The sequence below is a fragment of the Alligator mississippiensis genome, chromosome 4 (genome assembly GCF_030867095.1).
Source record: "Alligator mississippiensis isolate rAllMis1 chromosome 4, rAllMis1, whole genome shotgun sequence".
Classification (NCBI taxonomy): Eukaryota; Metazoa; Chordata; order Crocodylia; family Alligatoridae; genus Alligator; species Alligator mississippiensis.
Genome location: NC_081827.1, coordinates 147,514,429 through 147,535,959, shown reverse-complemented (window position 1 = coordinate 147,535,959; position 21,531 = coordinate 147,514,429). Strand labels below are relative to the sequence as shown.

Below are 21,531 nucleotides of genomic sequence, written 5' to 3'. Positions count from 1 at the left end.
TTAGGATCCCAGTTATCACTTGGAGTGATATCATTCGGAGGCTATGGGACCTGAACCTATTCAGCCTCCACAAGAGAAGGCTGATGGGGGATCTAGTGGCTGTTTACAAACTAGTCAGCGGGGACCAGCAGGCATTGGGGGAGTCCCTGTTCCCCTGAGCCTTACCAGGAGTAACGAGGAATAATGGCCATAAGTTGACCGTGAGTAGATTCAGGCTAGATATCAGGAGGCACTACTTCACAGTCAGGGTGGCTAGGATCTGGAATCAACTTCCAAGGTAAGTGGTGCTGGCTCCTACCCTGGGGGTCTTCAAAAGGAGGCTAGATAGACACCTTGCTGGGGTCATTTGACCCCAGCACTCTTTCCTGCCCATGGCAGGGGGTCAGACTTGATGATCTGCTCAGGTCCCTTCTAACCCTACCAACTACAAAACTATGAAACTTGACTCCATAGTGTGGCCAAGGGATAGGGGTCCCCTTCTGCTGCCTCTCAGTTGCAGGCCTGATCTGAGTGAGTGGAAGCAGAAAGAGAAGCTCTGCATACAGTGGGGCTGATTCCACCCAGCTGAAGACATTTGTGCTGCATGCATACTCTTGCCTCATCACTGCAGTAACTTCCCACCCTCTCTGATACTTCTGTTGAGTGTTGTAGCATTGTTTTGGATAGGGAAGATCCTGTCTCTGGCACGCGATTGGACTAGATGATCTCTAGATATTCCTTCCAGTTCTACTTCTCTATGATCTGCGAATAAGTGGAGCCTCCTATTGCCCCTGCGACTCAAGCATTCCCCCATCTGTGTGCCCATCTGATGGATGGGGATGGGAAATGCAGAGCACAGCTCAAGTGACTTGCTGTTGAGCACCCTGCAGAGCCAGAGAGAGAGAGCCCAGGAACACTAGGTTCTTCTTGGTCACAGCCAAGCCTCATAGGCCTAGTTGGATGTGGCCACTTGTTCCTCACTGTACTGCAACTAGAACCCATTCTGAAACTCCAAGATGGCCCTTACAATAGAAATGATGGGGTCCCCTCAATAGCAGGTTAACCCCAAACCTTGTTCGCTTCTGAGCTCTGGCCATGGAGCAGGAGGGCTCCAGAGCTGCTGTGAGGAGTGTGTGACTTGACTGACTGGGAAACACATCCTCCAGAAGCCTGCTATTGAGCACGTCAGGGAAGAGGCCAGGCCAGCCATGCACAGTTAGGACCACAACTCCCATTCAGCCTCACCCAGCTGGAACCCAGATCTTTCACCGCCAGAGCAGCATCAGTATAAACACTGGGGATACAGAAATGCTCCTCTTAACTGCCCATCACCATTTGCCTCAAGCCCCTGACAGCAGTCCTTAGTCCTCCTAGCCCAGCTCCACCTGCCTCTGCCCCCAACAAATGTGCACATAGTGCCACACACTCACCTCACAGGCAAGGAGCACTGTACTCCATCACAGTACTTTCATCTGCAGGAGGAAGGAAAATGTACAATGAAACACACCTCTCCCTGGTATCTGGCCCTTCTGTATCCATTCCTTTATATAGCAGGGGTGCCCCTATTGGCAGCTCCATGCGCTGCCCTCTTCTCTCTCGCTGGAAAGATAAAGCTCCAAATTCAATCACCCCTGACAGCATGCCCTGCAGCTGGCTAATTCTATTGCCAGGGCCTATCACAGGGGTCAGCAACATCTTTGGACAGAGTGCCAATAACACCTGCAAACTCAGCTTGTAAGATGTTGATGTGCCAGGGGCAGACAGCAGGGAAGCTGCAAGGGGCCCAGTCCTTGTTGTGGCAGCACAGCTCTGGCACCTTCCCTGCCATCCACACCAAGGTGTGCATGCCAAGCAAAATGCCTTTGCATGCAACACTCTGGCACCTGTGCTGGGGGTTGCCCACCCTTGGTCTATCACATCTCTGCCCACAGCCCAGCCAGCCTGACTCCTGAGCTCCCCAAAGAGAAAGGGGCCTAATGGATTGCTGGACACCTGGTAGCCCAAATCACTACAACGTGCATAGTGGGGGAGGGTTGGTCCTGTCCTGAGATGTGATGAGGCAGGAGAGACTGGCCTCATGCCATTGGCCAGCTCTTCCACCATCTCTGCCAGGAGTGTGAGGTTCCAAGCTGCCTCCACCTATTAAGGACCTGTTCCAGACAGGTGCTGAGCTATTACAAGTGCTAATTTAATTGGCGGGTGGTGCAGGCTTAGCACCTTGTAGCACCCATTGGCATTGCCTTCTAAAGGGAAGAAGCTTCTTGGGAAGGTAGCAGGCACTGTGGAAGAGAGGCAAAGAATACCCAACTAGTTGGAGAAATGGTCTGACATCACTATGATCATTGCAACTGGCAGACATTGCAGTGAAGATGATGTAGGCTGGATAGCAGGAAACACTTCCTAAGGACATGTTTACGCTGCAGCATCAGCATGTCCTGGCCAGGACACCCCACCCACCCAGCCCCATCCACATGCTTCAAACCTTGATGGTATATTATGGCAGGGGCCACTCTCCAGCATGCAAGAGACTGAGATCCATGGACTCCCCCATGCATTTCTGGGTTTGGAGCATGCAGGGGTTGGGACACAGCCACTCCTGAGTTGCTACAGGCTACCTCGTGGGAGGCTCTGGAAACCCTGTCACTGGCTTTTTTTTTGAAAAACAGCTGATACAAATATGGTGTAGGTATACCTGATCTGCCTCAGGTTTGGGGGGACTGGGCTAGAAGACCGCAGCTATGCTGGCTATAGTCAGCAGTTTTGAGCTCACCTGGCATGTAGTAATCATAGATCTTAACATTGGCTGGCCTTAGGTCCTTCACAGGGATGTCCTGCTGTACCATAAAGGTGTAGTCCTGAGGGTCCCGGGTCAGCTACCAACCAGAGAGACAGAGATTAAAACTAGAACCAAGATGCTTCATGATGACCCTTCATGTTCCCCTGGAGCCATGCTCTGTATGGGGGAAGGGGTGTATCACCACCCGGAGAATGGGAGGCCTTCACCATTCAGCATAGTCCCATTCAAAGATCCCAGGGGATGTTTCCCTGTCATTACATCTCAGTGCTGAGGAATATCAGATATTATCTTGGTTATGAATCAGACCTTGAAAAAAGGCCTTTGTCTATGGACACCCTCAACTTTAGGGAATCTAGCATTAGAACCCAGGGCCCAGGTCCTCAAAGGTATGTAGGTGACCAATGTCTGTTACAATCAATAAAACAAAGGCATCTAAATATCTAAAAGGAGCTGGGCCTGACTTTGCAATTTGGGCCATTGTTTTCACCTGCACAACGTGTGTTTGTACAGGTAGAAACCACTGGGGTGAATGGAGCATTCCAGTATGAGAACATTTCACATGGGCTCTGCACTGTTGTGAAACAGACACACACTCTGTAACGTTAACTATGCCCTAACTGGACCATCTACTAGGGCTGCACGTGAGAAAGCCGGTGCTAAAAGCAGGAACCACTATCCCTTCTGCTGTTAAAATAAAGGACAGCAGCTGATTCATCAGCTTCATACCTGGTCTTGTTATCAGAGGGAGACATATAGTCATATGATGGTCTCTTGGGGCTGCTCTTCAAAAGCATTCCCTCTGAAGTTAAAGGGTACAGATGGTACTCAGCATCTCAGCTGAATCAGCCCCTCAGTGTCTCCATCTGGATGCCCTCAATTAGACTTGATTTCCTCCCCCTCGGGTTACAGATTAAGAGAAGGTGAAGCCAAACTTACTTCATCCAGGTAGAGCGTTACTTGGTCAACTTCTCTTTCGACTTTTTTTACCAAAGGCCTTTTCTTTAACTGAGAACAGAAAACAAACTTGAGTGAAGCCTCCAGCATGAAATGGCCCTATCCTCCTGAGAGACTGTGTTATCCATTAAGGGTACCAGGGAGAGGGAAGGTGGGGAAATTGCCCTTTTGTGGACAAGGCTTCACTCCCAAGAGTGGGAGGAAACCAAGTGGGAGAAGGAGAGCTGGAAATGGCTCTCACTGCCCACTGGAATGGGCGTTGATATATCTGCTTGCTAATCATACAGCCTAAAGACCTCATGCACAGATATTCAACAATGCATAAGGCTCTACCAATAGCCTTTATCTCACCTCTTCTAGTGAGTCCGCTGTTGGGCTGTAACCGGACAGCATCTTCACCTCAATCAGGACCATGTTGGTGGACACACGGTTCCCTGTGTAGCTGCAGACCCCCCAGGAACATAACAGAGCAATGTCATCTCATGGGGTGTAATCACCAGTTCAGGCCAGGACCCAACTTGGCTCTCAGCAGCCAAATTAAGAGATCTGTTTTGCTTTCCAGGCAGTTTTCCTATTAACATCCCTGTCTCTTTAATAAACTTACCTACCTGTGAACACCAATCTATGCACTCATACACCCACAGCTGTGAACCCATGTGCATGCACACACACATATGCACACAACCCTTGACCCGCTTCCCCATGGCCTCTCCCCATGGGCTGAATGCCAAGCCAATGAGAAGAGTGCTCAGGAGGTTCCTGTTGCATAATGCTCCAGAGATCTCCAGGGAGAGCAGCCAGCCTCTTCCTAACATGTTGGCAATTCTAACCTAGCCAGGCTTGAGCAAGAAGAGGATGAAGGGCTGCAAAGGGAGTAGGGAAGGTTGGAGTTGTGTGGCAGGGGATGCTTTGTACTACATTATCTGTGTTTCCCTTTTCTTAATAGTGCTGTTTGGTGACCCATTGTTGTGAGATGCTGAGTCCTTTTGCTTTCAGCACAGGCTGACCAGTCAGGGCTGAAGCCTGCTGTGTCAAGGATGACTTAGGGTCAAGTATCAGGCCACAGTGCCCTGAGACAAGAAGGAAGACCCTGCCTGAAGTTGACCATGTAGATTGGAACACATAGACCTCACCAGGGCTGTTGGGAAAGGGAAGGCTGACAGGTCTTTGGCTAGAGGAAATGCAGCCAGAGGCCCCTTTGCACAGGGAAAGGAAGTGAAGTCAGAGGGTCTCCTACCGTGTGCGAATGGTGACAGGAAACAGCGTGGCATTTGGCTGGGTGCACTCCGTCTGTACAGACAGGGCAAAGGTGAGGTCGCTCCATGGTGGGGGGATGTGGTATCGCAACGTGGTCTGTCAGGAGAGAGAGACAGGGCGTTTGAGATAGACAGAGGCCCAGTCCCCCAGGGAGCTGCTGTCACACAACCCCCAGTTTCCATAAGAAAACCTTCAGCTGCCTCACCTCATGTATGGAGAAAAGGGATCAGCTGAGAACTGGGCAGGCTGGGCTACCCCATAGTGTCTGGCATGGTTAATGAGGCTTCCTGGAGGGCAGGCCACCATGACCGAATGAATGAAAGGTAACCCATTATAGGGTCCCACCTAAGACAGCCACTCCTGAGGGTTCTGGGGAGGAAGTTCCCTCCCATCTGTTCTGCTTCGCTCCATACCCACAGCCCATTTGGGAGACCTTTCCCCCACCTCACCTGCATGAAGAGGCACCCACGGCCCTGAGTCTGCACAGTGTAGCTGCCAGGGATGGCAGGCAGGTCCAGAGTCTGCAGCAGGAGCCGATTGGCATTGTTGATGCGGATCCTGTGACGGAAGCCAGTAGAGGAGATGGAAACACGGAGGTCAGGGCCATCCTTGCGGAAGGTCTTGGTTGCATACATAGCCAGGGCTTCAAGGGCAACCATGGTGTCCTGGGGAAGCAGAGAAATGGCTGGCTTTGTCTTCTGGGGACAGAGGCAGGGGCTGGGTTGACAGCTCTCTTCTCTCCAGAGAAGGGAGGGCTCTCTGTCTGGGAGAGGAGCAGCCAGTTACCTGTGTGGAGGCAAAACCGCCATAGGGGTTCTGCTGCCTAGTTAGCCAGGCCACGATCTTGGAGGCCCTTATGATGTCAGCAGAGGACAAGCTGGGCTTCAAGAGGTGGGCCATGAGGATGGTCGATGTCAGCTCCACTTCCACAGATGGGGCTCGATACCAGTATGAGGAGCTCTCCTTTTGTTTTAGCTCTTGGGTCCAGTAGATTTGGTCATCTGGAACAGACGGATGGGGAAAGGCATATGGAATAGGCCGTGCACTAGGAGGGGTTGGCTAAGAATTAGTGAGATTGCTACTGCCCCTCAGTCCTGCCCTACAGGCTGTCATACCTGATACAATGGCTGCTTTATCCAGTCTTTTAAGTATGATCTGCCTCATAGCCTTGTCTCTAGCCAGTGCAAAGGCTTTGGCCGCTAGTGCCTGGCTGTACAGGTTGGAGCCTCCAGCCTCTGCAGTGACTAGGTCCTTTATGCACTTCAGAGCTTTTCGTAAGACTGGGTCCTGGAATTTACAAGAGGAACAGGTACTGATAAGCTGGCTAGGGGTGGTAATGCAGATGATGAATGTACATGTGCAAAAGATGTGGGGAGCATGTTGAGACTGTGTAGACATAAAGGGAGCAGCCTGTACACAGAACACAGATAGACTGTGTGTACACTGAGTGCGCATGCAGACAGCAGACACACGGTGTGGGGAGAGGTGATGCAGAGTGCGTGTCCATGCTGCTTGTACTCACAGAGTGCGGCATCCCTGAGTGGATGAGGGCTGAGATGATGGCAGAGCTCAGCCCCAGTCCTTCCTCCACTGCGCCCTACATGAAGGGGAGAAGTGGAATGGAATAGTGAAAGGAGAGCACAGGGAGTCTTCCCAGCACAGCTTATAGACCCCCACCCTCTCAGTGATACTCATGCATACCACGGCAATAGGTCCATCCAGCTGACAGGGAAATGCCACAGTTGGTGGCTGGATCCTTCCTCTTTCTCAGGGGATGAAGGAGGGGTTCCCACCCTCACCTGACCCCAAAACTCCTTAATACAAATTGTGTTTTCCTCCATGAACACACTTCCCTTCCCTCCATGCTGCATCTCTCACTGGAGCTCTGCCTGAGATCCAGGGTGGCCATCCCTCTGCACAAAGGAGCTCAGGTGGGGTCTCTGGCCTCTGTGAGGGTAAAGGAACATCTCTGTGGGTACTAAGAGGAGATGTCCCATGCCAGGCACTGATGGAGCAGCTCCCCGGGTCACCTGTCCCCTTCCTCCCTGTCCGGTACCCCCTACACAGTGATTACATTGCCAGCAGGCAGCTATTCTCTGCTTCTCAGGGACTGCATGTGGGAGTCTGTGTGCATGTGTCTGCATGTGCTTGTGTGTTTGGTTCCCTTAGGACTCATGCTGGTGATAGTGGTCGCCGGCCCATGAACCTCTGTCCTGCCACTCACTTCCTCCACAGGGAGAGCTCAATAATCGGGAAGAGGACCATGGTGTTTGCTAAGGAGATGATGGAAGAACTTGTAGGTTTGGTTTTGGGAGGAAGGGATGGGCATAGTGTCAGGCATAGTGGAATTACCAGTTATTATGGATTATTTCCCCTAATGGTAAACCTCCCAAGACACATGCCCAGCTCTGAAGAAATGCTATCCTGACTAAGCCATTCTCATTCTCTCCAGTGGGCAGGCTGCTCAAAGATGGGCCTTCCTCCTTGGCAAGACAGAGCTTTGCTCTTGACACCCAAACCAGGAGACAGAGAGTGGGAGGCAGCACTGGGGAGCCCAGAAAGCAGGTTGAGGGAGCAGGGAAGGGACACACCATCAAGCCATTGTTGAACAGCTTCCCCATGCTCTTGAAGCAGCCAGATGGAGCCTGGCTTGTAGCCAGTGCACTGGCAGCATCCTTGATGTTCTTCTCATCGATGGGGATGAAGTGCTGGGCTTGGCTGAAGGTCTTGAGCACCAGGGCAGTCAGCCTGGAGCCAAAGAGGGGAGAGGGAGAAGGAGGAGCCATGAGTGAGTCAGCAACCCCAGCAGCACAGGGGACAGATTTAGCCATTAAAACATTCAAAATGCCCTTGAACTCTTTTGAAGGGCCAGCTGGACACACGCACGACCCTTTGGAATGTCCTAAAAGCAGCTGGAATGGTCCCAAACAGGGCTCCTTGAAAAGAAGAGCTGTTTTGCAGTTTCACTTTTGCTCACATCTGCATGGGGACAGTGCCCTTCAGAGAAGGGGAATGGGTGGACAGCCTGCCTGCTGTCCAGCTGCTAGGTCCTGTTCTGGGTCCCAGGGTGTTACTAAGCCCCCAGTGGGCCCCCCACCGCCCCCACTGGGACCCTAGCAGCCACTGCAGCTGGGCTCACATCCTCTCCTACCCCCCTGCCAACTCCTGCCCTACCCACCCCTGCTAGAATTGGGTTCTCCTCAGCACCAGTTTCCTCTATACCTTCACTGGGCTGAGATGGAGTGGAGGTAGAGGAGATTGGAGCTGGAGTGTCAGATTCTTGGAGGCAGGGTGGAGGGAGCACCTGTCACCCACCCCGTTTCCCCCACATACCTCCCTACTCGCTCTCCCATCCTTTTTACCTCCCATCATTGTTAGGTGAGGGGGAGGAGAAGCGAAGTGCACAGTTGCCTAGCACCCCCTGCAAGGAGGCCCCAACATTTGAAACCTTTGAGCCAAGGGACATATGTGTGTCCCCTGGCTGAAACACTCCCTTTCACTTGGAAACATTTCAGTTGTTAACTCTGTCCACACCCAGAAAGCCACATGTGTCTCCCATGGGAGAAATATGAACAAGCTGTGCCCTCAAACTAGCCCTGGGAATATGGGGCAAAGGGGAGGGGAAGGAAAGCAGCACACATAAAGAAAGACGTAGACACTTTCAGCCCCCGAAGCAGACCCCTCCCCACACTTTAGGACAGCCATCTGAAGATTCAGAGAAGTCTGTGTCACCCTTCCAAAGTCTTCCCTTCCCCTGAGCTCTGTATTGCACCCCAAGTGTGGGCAGAGATCCCAAAGACTGCAAAACCAGTCACTCAGGTCACTCAGGTCCAACAAGAGCCTTGAAAAATGTAGAAGGGGGCCAGACTTCCAAAGAGGGCTTCTATTTTGGGATACCCATCTCAAGACAGCTAAAATTGGAGGACCTGAGTCTACAACACGATTTCTGGTTCCAGTTCACAGCAGCATCCAACCCTGCTATGCTCCCCGGACTGTCTCAGGCTCTCCTGCTGAAGACAGCAAGAGCAGCCTATGCCTCATCAAACCAGCTTTCTTTCACCATCCCTGGACTGAATGAACTGCACCAGCTCCCAGCTCAGGCTCTGTGCAGTCTTTGCTTACCAGGTGTTCCCTGGCCCACTGCCTTCCCCAAAGGCACTGTATGAGCCATCTATGTGCTTGTACCGGAGCTGCCGCTGGTATCCTGTGGAAAGGGAGACAAAGGGGAGTAGTCTCCTTCCCAATTCCTCTTCATCATAGCCATATTCAGAGCTTTGGCCTATGAGCAGTCCAGTAAAAGGGCTTTGCAAAAGGGCATAAGCATTCTTCTACACACATGGAGTAGAGGAAGCACAGACCATCTCCCCTCAGCTCCACCCTCTGATCTTTTTAGTTTACTCTCTAGCTAGCAGCCCATCTCTTGGCTAGCCCAGCTCACCACTTTTCAAGTAGCCAACAGCCTTCTGTTTGGTCTTCAGAGTCAGCTGCCCTGTATCCTCCAGGTACCGTGTAATAAAAACATTGGGGGCAAAGCGGACCATGTTCTGCTCTCCACAGCCACTGGACATCTGGAGGAGTCGATCTAGGTTTTGCAGAGCTGATCCCATGATGTCTCCTGTGAGAAAAAACCCTTTCCTTCAGGGGACTTTAAATGTTCATATTTAGAAATTGCCCTCCCTTGTCCCTGACACTGACTGAAGTAATTTAGTAAGCTGGGGTCCAATTCACCTCTCACTTTGGCCTGAATCAGGTGCCACTCCATTAAGAATGTGACATCCGTGTGAAACTAGACTGGTTGGAGAACCATGCCCATAGCAGGCACCATTACTGGAGAAGACCACGGCCCACTGTAGAGATCCTGTAGCCCACCTTCAACTGGGCTCACAAATCCATCCAGTCCTGTGTTGCATCTCTAACAGGGGCCCTGTTCAGGGAGGCATAAAACCCCTCAAATGCATCAGATCACAATTATACTAATGGCACTGCAAATGCTGTTTACATTCATCTCAGTATATACTCCCCAAGGTCATTTTCTTCCATACCCTGCTGTAGGGAGTTGCAAAGGTTAGGGACTGCCTGCATTTGAAAATAAGCATTTGAATTGTTTGCAGTTTTTTTTTTTTATAAGAAGTGGATTCCTAAAGGGGCTGTTTCTGCTCTGACCCTACCTTAGAAAACTTCAGTGTTTTAAAGGCAGAAGAGTAGAGTGACTACATTTTAGTATGTGAGAAAGAGAGGACTGGAGAGGAAGCAAATGTGATTGGACTGAATCTTGCATTGGCTATGGGGAATAGACAGTAGTGGCCTGTAGTCATGCAGACCTCCCTCCTCTAGCATGCTGATCACCACAGTGAAGGCGAGTCTGCTCCCTGCACCCTTTACCAAAAGAAAATATGGCCCAAAATGGTTTCCTGCCTGGAAACTCCCCATTTCCAAGATGCCCCGACCTGAGGCACACAGGCTGCTCACCTAGGAAAGAAACATAGGCTCTCTCCGATCCTTGCACCACATTCTCTGGCAAAGCGAGAGTGATGGTCTCTGAAACAGGTTCCCCTGCAAGTAATAACAGCAGTGACATGTCAGCAGGTTGGAGGAACACAAGGGCTCCACAAGCTTGGCACAGGTATGTACCCCAGCTCCCCAAAGGGCGAAGTGGCCTTGGGATCCTCTGGCCCTGGGTATATCACGGGAGCTGACATCAGGATGCAAAGGAAACCCAGCCCCTTCCCTGAATATTGATGGTTTCCCTGGATAATAAAGGCATGAGAATATGGCAAATCGGGAACACACAACTGGTTACAGTGACAGCCTTAGGTAGGCCCAGGGAAGGAATGCCCTGCCTGTCCATGGGAGCCGTCTTGGTGAAGGGGTGGAAGTTGGCCTAGTATGCTCGTGTGGGTGCATGTGGTGGCTCAGGAAGAAGGTGGCACAGCATCACTGTGACCTTGTAACATGGTATTGCCATGGCTCAGGGGCCTGACAGCAGCCTGGATGCTGAAATGCGATGTTAGGAGGATTTGGCTACATGGAAGCACACTGCCTCAGTGGCACAGTAGCTCCATGACACAGCTGTGCCATGGCTCAGCAGTACCAACAGTTAGTGCTACCACTGCTTTGGCATCCTCCCATGCAGCTAGTCACCTAAAGTCCCAGCGTATCTGCTCTCACCAGGACTCCACCTGCCACCTCCAAATATCACTGGAGCAGTTGTTATACTGTGCTGTCTGTGTAATGTCCCCTCACTCCACACACACACATTGTGCTGGGCCATCAAACTTGAGACACACCCTGTGCCGTACTGCCCACAATCCTACCTTTGGGGCACAGCAGAGAGGTATGAGTGTTCTCCTCCAGGAGCCCTTCTGCCTGCGGGGAGAATAGAAGAGCTCAGGAGGAAGGAGAGTGGAAGAGAAACAGGCGGTGGGGGAAGTCAGGTGGCTGTATTTGCACTGCAAAGTGCAGCAAAGCGCCTCCCCCTGCCTGGCTGGACTACTCCCCAGCTAATAAGTTTACAGCAGGACCTGTCAGTCTGCAGTGTGAAGTGACCCTCAGCCATACACCAAACCAGGGCACTGCATGGCGAGTTTTGGGTTCATTGACTGATCATAGGCAGCTTTGCCATTAGAAATATGCTGTTGCCAACCCCTCCCTGAGGAGAGCTGATCTACTCAGGTGACATGCCTTCCTCCTCTGCGATTAGGCAATTTAGGATGGGCATGATAAATCGAAACCTACCACAATAAAAAAAGTCAATGTGTATTTGCTCATGCAACAAAACTAACCAAATGGTGATTTTTCGTGCCCTTTCATAACATGTATGTGAACAATACGCAACCTGTACAAGCGCCCATGGTTTTTTAACTCCCCATTCTCAAACGAGCTCAGAGCAGGCCTGACCTTCACCAGCAGGGGTTTAATCACTATGTCTTTTCCTCCAGTCTCTGGCATGACGGCTACATGCTCTGTGCAAACACCTTCTTGTTCAGTCGCGTTGGCGGTGATGGTGAAATTCACCTCCCCTGAAATTCAGAATATAAACGGGTCTGCTTATGCTGAAGAGTTTGCATCCTAGTTTGGTCAGTGAGCTCCCTCCACAGTTCAACCAGTGCCCCTCACTCCTGCCCTGCAGCCCTTTCCAATCAAACAATCCTTCCTTACCCAGTTTTGTAGCCTTCACATCCCAGAAAAAGGTTTTTGCCAAGTCAGGGCAAAGGCAGGCAGTGAACTTGACATTTGATTGCACAAACTCGAAATCCCCAGAGTCCATGACACTAAGCTGAATCTGGAGGTCACAGTAAAGGGGATCTGGGTGAGATTCACTGCTGAGATTCATTCCTCCCCAGCCCTTTGACCCAAAAGGCCCACAGACCCATCATAACTGTCCCCACCACCTTTTGTGTTCAGGTCTTATGAGCAACCAAGTGGCTCAACCCTCCTGGATAGGGCTGTCAGGCAGATAGATACTGTTCATGCTGCCTGGGCCCCTTGTGATTGAAGGAAGCTGCCTTTCCTGAATCTGCATCCATGAAGTACATGGCACTATAGCACCCTTTCTCAGCCCCTGAAGAAGCCACTTACCACCATACACTGCTTCAAGTAGCTGAAGACCTTGACTGTCAGGGGAAAGGACTCCCCCCGGACTGCGGAGTAGGGCAAGGCTGGTTCCACGAAGAAGGGCTTGAAGACCCGGAGGCTGACAGTCTCAGATATTCCCAGACCACTGTACTCCGATGTGCAGAATGTCATGGCCTTCCAGTCTGTGATTGTATCAGGGACTGTGACAGGTAGCTCAGCCACCCCAGAGTCACTGAGAAGAGAAAGGTGGGCACTGCTCAAAGAGGAACCGTGCTGCTCCACGTGTCCTCCCAGCACCCCTGTCACACAAGCAGCACAGTGATGGGAAAAGGTCAGAGGATGAGTAGCAGTGAAGATCAGGACTAGTGTTTCATTTCATGCCCCGCTTCCAGGACTGCCTTAATTGGGCCTGAGAGAAAACTGCTCATTTAAAGTGAAACATGTTAGGGTACAGTTTTCTGAGAGAGCTGGAGGAAAGGGAGTGTTTTGGACAGGAGCTTTAGATCTGAGCTGTTTAAAAACAAAAGTCCCTGTGGCAGACTTCGTAAAATCCCCTCACTTTTATTGGCTTTATATGCTTCCTCCAGAATGCCCCAGCCCATGTTTGGTTGGTCTTGCTGAGGAGAGATACATTATTAGTATTGGGGTATTTCTTTGCTGGGGTGGGAGGAAAGGGCTAGTGGGGAAATAGGAAAGGTATAACATATAAAGAGCTTGCAATGGTGTACATATTCCCCCTAAGATAGGCAGGGGCTCCTTACAGCAGGGAAGATCCAGATGAGAAGTGGGAAGGCTTTCTCTCCTAACTTGTCCAGCCAGCAAGTAAGGACCTCAGTGGTACCTATGGCCTGGGCCATTTCCCCACAGAGTTCGTTTCGCATGTACACAGAGCAATGTTGAACATGATTTAGATGCATCTCTGAGGTAGAAGCCGAGATACTGGTCACTCCACGTTTTGACACTACTACTGCAGGACTGAGCTTAAATTGGAGGCATGGTTACAAGGAGAGGAGATGGAAGGGAATGCACAACCACTTACAAATGAGCAAGTGCCTAGACTTGGAGACCCAACTGACCCTCACCCAACCTTGCATTCCTGTGAGTACCATGCGAAACTTCCATTCAAAGAGCTCCTAAAGTCTGGCAATGACTAGGGCCCTAGCTTATGAGGCTCTGCACACACACACTTACACACACTAGGAATGAGACAGCTGAGAAGATGGTGAAGATGTTACAGCTGGGGAAGGAAAGTCTGGAAAACTTAAGTGACTTGCCCAAGGTCATGCAGAGAGATTGCAGCAGAGCCCCTCCTTGCTCTCAGTGTCTGGAGCACTCCCCAGGCTTAGCTTCCATCCACACTCTACCCATTCTGACTCAGATAAGCCAGTGGGCCCGATGAGGTCACAACCTCTGGTAGCACGGTTACTTACTTGATGGGGACCAAACTCCATATGAAGGTCTCAGGGAACCAGGAGCGGGGCTGCATGGCTTCACCACCTGCCTCACTGATTTCTGGCTCATTGCTAGGACTAGCTGCCTCTTCTTTCTCAGCAGAGCCCATACTGGTTACAACATATGATTTTTCATCCATTCCTAGGAATGTCACATCAGCTTGTTAGTGCCACGAGATCCCACAGGAGGCAAGAGACCCAAGCTAGGGAGAGCACAGTTGATGGCAATGCCCCATATCTCATGTGCCATATTAACCATTATAACTGTAGAGCAGCAGCCAACTCCCCACATCTCCATCCTCCCACCTTGATCCCGTTCTCTCTTGCAAGTAACTCCTGAAAGCCCTCTCCTTCTCTTCTAATTTCATCTTCCTCACCTGATTCCCTGGGCCCTATTCAAGTATTATCAATTTCCCCTGGGGCCCAGACATACATACCACAGGAAGGACTCATCCTCCACACAGCTCCGTCATCTTCTTTCAGTACCCCTACCACCACTACCCAAGGTGGATGCCCAGATTCCCACCAATGCATCACCCATGCTTATTCTGTTTTCCAGAGAAACCTAGCTCCTCACACCTTACCAGGCCACTAACAGATTCCTCTCTCTTCTGCCAGCTCCTTCATTCTCTTCCCTGGCCAAATGCTCACCATTTCACCCTCCTCCCTGCTGTCAGAGACCTTCCCCAGTAACTCTGCCACAAGCATCCCATTCAATCCCCTTTCAACTCTGCCAGAAACCATCCACCCCAGAGGTGATAAATCTAGGTAACATCCTCCATTTACTCCTGAAAACCTGCCCTGATTCCCTGGCACACAACCCCACACAGGCAATGTCTTCAGCCTTCTTCACACAGTTTGCTATGCTGGTTTCCAAAGAGACTAGCCTTCATAATCAAACTCAGACACTGGAAAGTCCAGGTAGTAATGGTCCTCGCTGCGGCACTCAACAGGAGACTTGATTTGAAGGTTGGTCAAAAATTTCAAACCTATGTTCTGTGTGGGAAAAAAAAAAATAGGAAGAAACCAGGATTAGGCCAGCCCCCTCCTACCACACACTAACCTGTTGTGCCTACTCAGCATCCCATTCACAACTTCCCCAACATCTTGCATGTCACTGAGCTGCACCTGGGGCCCACCCAGAGCTTCTCAGTGACAGCCAGGTTAGAATGGCTACCCTGTTGTATGTGTGTGAAACTTGGACAATATATTGGAAACACCTGACACATTATCATCAATGATGTCTTAGGAAAATCCTCCATATCAACTGGAAGGACAGAAGAACAAATGCCAGCATTCTGGCTCAAGCAGGCACCACCAGCATCGAAACCATGTTTATATGGCACCAGCTCCTTTGGACAAGTCATGTCAAAAGGATGCCTGACAACCACTTTCTAAAACAGGTCCTATGCTCTCAAATTGTGGCATGTGTACCACAGGTTGGCTGCCCTTGCTTAAAGGGAGAGCAGTATATGTGGAACAGTGATTTTCAACCCGGGTGCCAAGCAACTCGTAGGTGCACACCTACACAATTTACAGGATAAACCCAGAGATTTCAAATGGGAATCCATACTGTCAAAAACATTCTGACCAGTTGTGGTTTTTCTGAGTTCTTTTCAACAGAAGAGTTGCTCGATTATTTTCCTGAGTCAAGAAATGATTGAAAGCTACAAGCTGGTATTTTCTGAGGGGAGTCCTTGAGTCTAATGGATGGTGCCTTGAGTCTAAAAAGGTTGAGAACCACTGAGCTATTCTCTGTCATACCTTCCCTACCATCCACCATTATTGGTTTAGAGATACATCCCTGGCACTTCTGTTTAACAGCTATTAATGGCGCTATCATTCCTAAATTTGTCCCATCCCTTTATGAGCTTGACTATACTGTCTGCCTCTACAACCTCCTGTGGTAATGGTACAACTTCTGGTAGTGCTGCTGCCCTTTCTTTTTTTTCCTTATGTTCTCTCCTCTATCCGTCTCTCCCTCCATTCTCCAAACCTCCCCATTCCCTTTCTCTTTTATCCTTCCATACCTCAGCCTTACCTGTTTCTCTGTTTCTCTCCTTTCTGCCCTCTCACCCCAAAGTCCAGGGCTCAGGCGTTTTGAGTTTTAGGGGACTGGGCATTTGGGAGAAAGGGAAGTTGGAAGCAGTGAGGGCTGTGAGACAATGGGCTTGGGGATCTCAGTTTTAGGAAGCTGAGAGTCTGGGGCTGCAGAAATCTCTATGTCTAGGATCTGGTGTATCCAGAGTATTGAGCACCTGAGGCAAATGATCTGGAACTACGAAACTGGGCTTCTGGAGATCTAGAAAGGCAAGTTCTGGGATTCAAGAGGCCCCAGGGCTCCAGGCACATGGCTGAGGTATGAGAAGAGCATTTACCTTTAGAACTTCATGTAGGTCTGGCAGAGACACGGGGTAGGAATAGGTGGGGTAGTCCCTCTGCATGAAGGATGAAATTACTTTAGGAGGAAGCATTGTTGGAGCCATGGTAGTCTGATCCACAGCGGTAGAAGTGCCTGGAGATGCTGAGACCCCAGGACTCCTCTTGCGACGCTGATAATTAATGCAGGGGTCACTGTAAGGGTCTCTAATGGCATCAGGGTACTCCTTAGGATAGCTGAACAGGCGGTACACCTGCAGATAGAAACAGGCACACATGCAGCCAGGCAAGAATGGAGACATGAGAGTGGAGAGGCAGCAACTCTTACACTCTAGAGGCAGCTTGGGGGACAGTATTTGGGAGGAGGGTTAATTCATAATGGCTCCTGAAGCTCATGGATCATAGCTGAGGCCTGAAGGCAAGCCATGAGAAGATGTTTCCTATGGCCTACAGCATGCCTGGACATCCTGCATGGGATAGGACACCCCAGCGGAATTAGGAATTGGGTACCTGGCTCTCATATCTTGGGTGCCATGTCCAATTTGGCCATAGGCCAGAGGAGGGGGAGACAAACTTTTTCAATGCCAGGGCACCAGTTCCAATTCCAATCTTAGATGGACTGGACCACCTGGACTGGAGAGTTGGAGGTTGGAGTATGGAGCCTCTCATCCCTTGTGTACTATTTCTACCCCTGTCATAGCTGGGAGGATTGATTGGGTCAGGAAATGAGATTCAGAGGGTTCCACCTCTAGGGGTAGCTGTGCTTGTGTCCTATAACATTTAGTGGTGGTGGAAGAAATTGGATTTGGTTACTCTGAAAATCTATAATAATGTGTTAGACTGAATGAGGGCAGTTCTTGTATAAGCTATCCCTGTTAAGTGAAAGCTGGGAGTTGGGTTTGGGGTTGAAGGTTCAAGTCAGGCATAGGCTTTTTGCTTTTTTCAGGCACAGGTTGTACAATGTCCCCACTCACACCCCTGGTAACAGCCATCACACCTGCAGGCCCAGGGCCTGAAGCCAGACAGGGAACTGAGATACTCTTGATGCCAGCATGACTCAGTCTTCCTTACAGTTGAGTGACTCACACTGGCCCTAGACAGCTCTGCCTCTTGTCTCATGAGGAGAATGCTCTGATCCACGGCACGGATGCTGCACATGGACCCTGGTGCCGCTTGTACCTGGAGGTGAACAGCTGACCCAGGGAGGGCCATCTTCTCTGAGAAGCCCAGGTTCACCTAGAACAGCACACAAGGGAGACACTCAATGAACAGGAAGAAGAGAAAAGGACAGAAGAAAGCCTAACAGGGTCTTTCTTGGCATGACCCCTCTTTCCCAAGCAGTCAGTAGACAAGAAACAGCAGGTGCTCCGTGTGGTCTGTACCCCATGTACACTCCCAGCTTACATTGTTCCTGAAGCATTCAGAGACCTTCAGGGTGGTGCTGTCAGCAGCCACCCGGCCTTCAGGGAAAGCAGTGTAAACCAACATGGTAGCCGAGGGTGACATGGCATTTATGGGAAGACTGACGTTGAAGGTCCCTTGATAGTGAGCTGTATGGAGGAAACATGAACAGAGAGATTTAAAGAGCTGCAGAGAACCCTGTTACTACAGAACATAGGCCAATAGTTCTCAACCTTTTTAGACTACAGGAACCCCTCAAAAATGTCAGTTCTTAGCTTTCAGGCATTTCTTGACTATGGAAAAGATAGATCAATTCTTCTGCACCCTTAAAAGGATTTCACAGAACCCTGGGATGTTGTGACACCCTGATTGAGAATTGCTGGCATAGGTGTTCCATGGAGCTTTGTTAGCAGGCTTAGCTTCTGCAGGGCGCTGATGGAAAGTAGGCTAGAAAATGGATGCTCCAACCAGTGAGCAATGTTCATTGGGTTTTTTTTTAATTTCAAACAGAGGAAAAGCCAACTTTCTGAAACCTGTTCTGCAACAAAACAACAGGATTTCCATTTGAATCAATCAAAACATATTTTTTCTGATAAATGTGAAACATGACCTTGTGATTTTTGACCTCTTTTTCACTTGCTTCTATGCATTAAGGACACAGGTTGAGATGCAAAGTCATTTTGAAACAAAAAGTCTAAAATTTCCATTCTGAAAATGCCAACAAGGAACATTCCAACATCTCAAAAAGGATCATTTTAATTCCCACCCCCCCATAAATGTTTTATCAACATTGATAGAATTGTGCAAAAAAATCTCAAATTTTGTCAAAGCAGCATTTCTGATGGAAAAGAGTTTGGAAAAACATTTTCCAACCACCACTATTCCTGTGGACTTCAGGAGAGAAGCTGACCTCCTGTGAATTTTCTAAACTCTGTAAGAGCAAAATGTGGATAAACTCTGCTCCTGGCAAGTTAAGCAATGCTGTGGAAGCTGACTAACTGGCCCTCCAAGCTACCAGCTACAGACATGTTTTCAAAGCTAAATCAGAGCAGTTAGATTCCCTGTCATCCTGTCAGTGTGGGGTAATTTAGGGATGATTCAGGGCAATTCAGGTATGCGTTGCATGCCTCCTGAGTTAGCCACACATAGATGAGCACCAGAGGTTTCCTTGATGGGAGAACCTTACAAGGTTAGCAAAGTAATTGCCTCAGTATGTACAGTACACAACTTGTTCATGCTCAGCCAAATTTATTTTGATTTCCTCCTATATGGGCCTGAGCGCTACTCTTTGGGGTTTACTACTATATGAAGAAACTCCACTATGTTGACTAGGGCACCCCTAACAGCAACCAGGAGGGCTGCAGTTCCTAAAAAGGAGATTGTCTCCCAGGGCACTGACAGAAGTGACATTTGTTGCATGATTGGCCCCCTGAAGGTGCTCTACAGCTGTACCCTGACAGAGATGCACGGCTTCAGAGTGCTTAAAAGGTGCCCGATTATGTGACTAATTAACCCTCATTATATATGGGTCCAGAAGGTGCTCCAAAGCAGAGCAACTTCATTAACTACAGTCTGTCTATGCGTGCAATCAGGGCTGGGCTGATGTAGTTCAACCCTGCCCCCAGTGCTGTCTGCAGGATGGGAGGGGGGAGAAGGGACGGGGAGGGAGCTCTGGGCTGGGGTTTGCCTAGCTTGAGCTGGAAGGGTGGATTGAAGGGGTGGGTGGATTGAAGCTTCTCTGTCTTGCAACCCCCGCAAACCCCCTCTCCCTTCTGCTCAGGCTGGGCAAACCCCAGCCTGGAGCTCCTTTTCCTCCCTTCTCTTTTCCTTGCTTCAATCCTGCAGACAGCACCGAAGTTGGGTGGGGAGGAGGAGCTAGGGGAGAGAGGCTGCAGCCAGGTAGCCTTTCCCTGCTGAATCAACTCCAAAGTTGATCTCAATTCCCCACCCCCTGACCCAACAGGGGGGAAGATTGTGGGGGAGGGAAGGATCACTCTAACTCATGGCACTTTTTGTAAAGCGCCATAAGTTAGAGCAGAGAGCTGTATGTCCATCATTTTCTACTGAATTATCCTTACTCTCCCCATAGCAGAGCCCCACCATGGACTCTTGAGGGCCCAAAGGAGAAAGCACTCTCCTCAATGGGCCGTCTACACTGATTCTCACATCACCTTCCTTTTTTTTCTCTTGTTGGTCTTCAGGCCAAGACCTGGCCCAGGCCACTCCAGCTTAGCAGGTGATCTCTGACAGGATAAGAAACCCATAAGACAATAGTTCTAAGCCTTTTTGGACTCAAGGCACCCTCGGGTTAGACTTAAAGCACTCTGTGGAAAATGCAAATTCAACCTTCACTCATTTCTTGACTACAGAAAACTACAGCAATTCATCCATTGCAAAGAACTCAGAAAGGCCACAGCAGGTCAGTATGTTTCTGACTCTGGATTCTTGTTTGAAATCTCTGGATTTATCTGGTGAATTATATGTAGGTGTTTGCACACGTAATATTGCACAGCACTCTGCGGCACCTTTAAAAGGACCTCACAGCACTCCACCCTGACTGAATATAACTGCCATAAGATGTTCAGAGAAGGAGAGAGTAGGAGGACAGAGGAAAGATGGGCTACATTTGCTGCCTATGGAACTGCAGGCTCTGGGAGAGCACTGGTTCCTCTTGTATCCCTGTGCTGTCCCTGTCACTCTCACATGCTCTGGTCTCTGCTTTCACCTTCAAAATACAGTTGGAGAGGTTTTCTTTTTATATCCCTGTTCTGTTCTTAGAAGGTGCTATGGACTTACCTAGTTGGGCATCAAGAAGTACTGTCTTCTGGCCATAATGAATAAGGGATCCTCTGGCCAAAACCTGACAAGGAACACAGATAGCAATGAGCTGACTGTCTCTAGCTGTGCTAAGACAGTCCCAGGGCCTCCTTTACAGGGACTGGTTCCTTCCCTGTTCACTGCCTCTTCTATGTACTCACCAGGTGGTAGAACTCCACTTGGGCAGCTCCATCTTCCAGCTCTGTCACAAAAAGGCGATAGCTCACTGTAACTTGTTGCTCCTCCCCACAGGGCAGCATCCCCTGAACAGGGTGGATCCTCACAGAGCTGTTGCTGGAAGAATAGAAGGCCTCCAGAGACAGGATGTCAGTGCCGTAGGATGGAATGACTTTTGTGAAACTTCTTCTGGGTATTTCCAACGTGGATTTTGCCTAAAAGGCAGAAAATGGTAGATGCATATTGTGACAGCCTCTCCCAGGTCCAGCCATGGGTAGGCTCTGTACTCCCTCAAGAAATAGTGACACATTTTTATGTCCCCTGCCATTCTGTGTGCAAGTGGCATTTCCCACCAAGCCTGCTCCACAGGCCATGAGCAGATCACCAGGTAACTAGTACCTACCCCGATACCACAAGGTACCAGCTGCTAACTGGATCATTCATTCACTGTGGCCTATGGGCCAGATCCATGCCCCAGAGTCACCATGAGTCTAAAAATTTGGCAGCAAGGGGAAGTGGCATACGGCTTCCTCATCTGGCCAGCAGGGCCAAAACTTTGAGTACCACTGACCTAGGCTGATATCCTGGTTCCTGAACAACTAGATTATACTTCTAACCCCTTTACTTCCTCCCTGTGCAATAAGACTAAAAGCTGAGCATTTTAAAGGAAGATACAAGCCACCCATCATACATTTCACTGCAGTGTGAGCACGCTAGGAGAAGTGTTCACTTTCATACTCCCCG

General features: G+C 49.9%; 1 protein-coding gene across 4 annotated transcripts in view; it reads right to left on the bottom strand.

The window, feature by feature from the left end:
- Window positions 1-21,531, bottom strand: part of LOC102557654 (alpha-2-macroglobulin-like protein 1) — a 60,591-nt gene that overhangs the window by 24,413 nt on the left and 14,647 nt on the right. For all 4 annotated transcript variants that reach the window (XM_019482282.2, XM_014600748.3, XM_006270602.4 and 1 more), the window contains 24 exons: window positions 20,772-21,002; window positions 20,590-20,653; window positions 17,797-17,942; window positions 17,479-17,628; window positions 16,392-16,646; window positions 14,901-15,009; window positions 13,993-14,155; window positions 12,566-12,794; window positions 12,146-12,269; window positions 11,885-12,006; window positions 11,302-11,353; window positions 10,457-10,540; window positions 9,426-9,602; window positions 9,110-9,191; window positions 7,579-7,735; window positions 6,510-6,584; window positions 6,103-6,274; window positions 5,774-5,988; window positions 5,437-5,652; window positions 4,968-5,083; window positions 4,082-4,172; window positions 3,713-3,781; window positions 2,750-2,852; window positions 1,410-1,451 (listed from right to left, as the gene is read on the bottom strand). In XM_019482282.2, the coding sequence (XP_019337827.1) occupies window positions 1,411-1,451; window positions 2,750-2,852; window positions 3,713-3,781; window positions 4,082-4,172; window positions 4,968-5,083; window positions 5,437-5,652; window positions 5,774-5,988; window positions 6,103-6,274; window positions 6,510-6,584; window positions 7,579-7,735; window positions 9,110-9,191; window positions 9,426-9,602; window positions 10,457-10,540; window positions 11,302-11,353; window positions 11,885-12,006; window positions 12,146-12,269; window positions 12,566-12,794; window positions 13,993-14,155; window positions 14,901-15,009; window positions 16,392-16,646; window positions 17,479-17,628; window positions 17,797-17,942; window positions 20,590-20,653; window positions 20,772-21,002 (3,243 nt within the window). In that variant the 3' untranslated portion in view covers window position 1,410. The remainder of the gene's footprint in view (window positions 1-1,409; window positions 1,452-2,749; window positions 2,853-3,712; window positions 3,782-4,081; window positions 4,173-4,967; window positions 5,084-5,436; window positions 5,653-5,773; window positions 5,989-6,102; window positions 6,275-6,509; window positions 6,585-7,578; window positions 7,736-9,109; window positions 9,192-9,425; window positions 9,603-10,456; window positions 10,541-11,301; window positions 11,354-11,884; window positions 12,007-12,145; window positions 12,270-12,565; window positions 12,795-13,992; window positions 14,156-14,900; window positions 15,010-16,391; window positions 16,647-17,478; window positions 17,629-17,796; window positions 17,943-20,589; window positions 20,654-20,771; window positions 21,003-21,531) is intronic.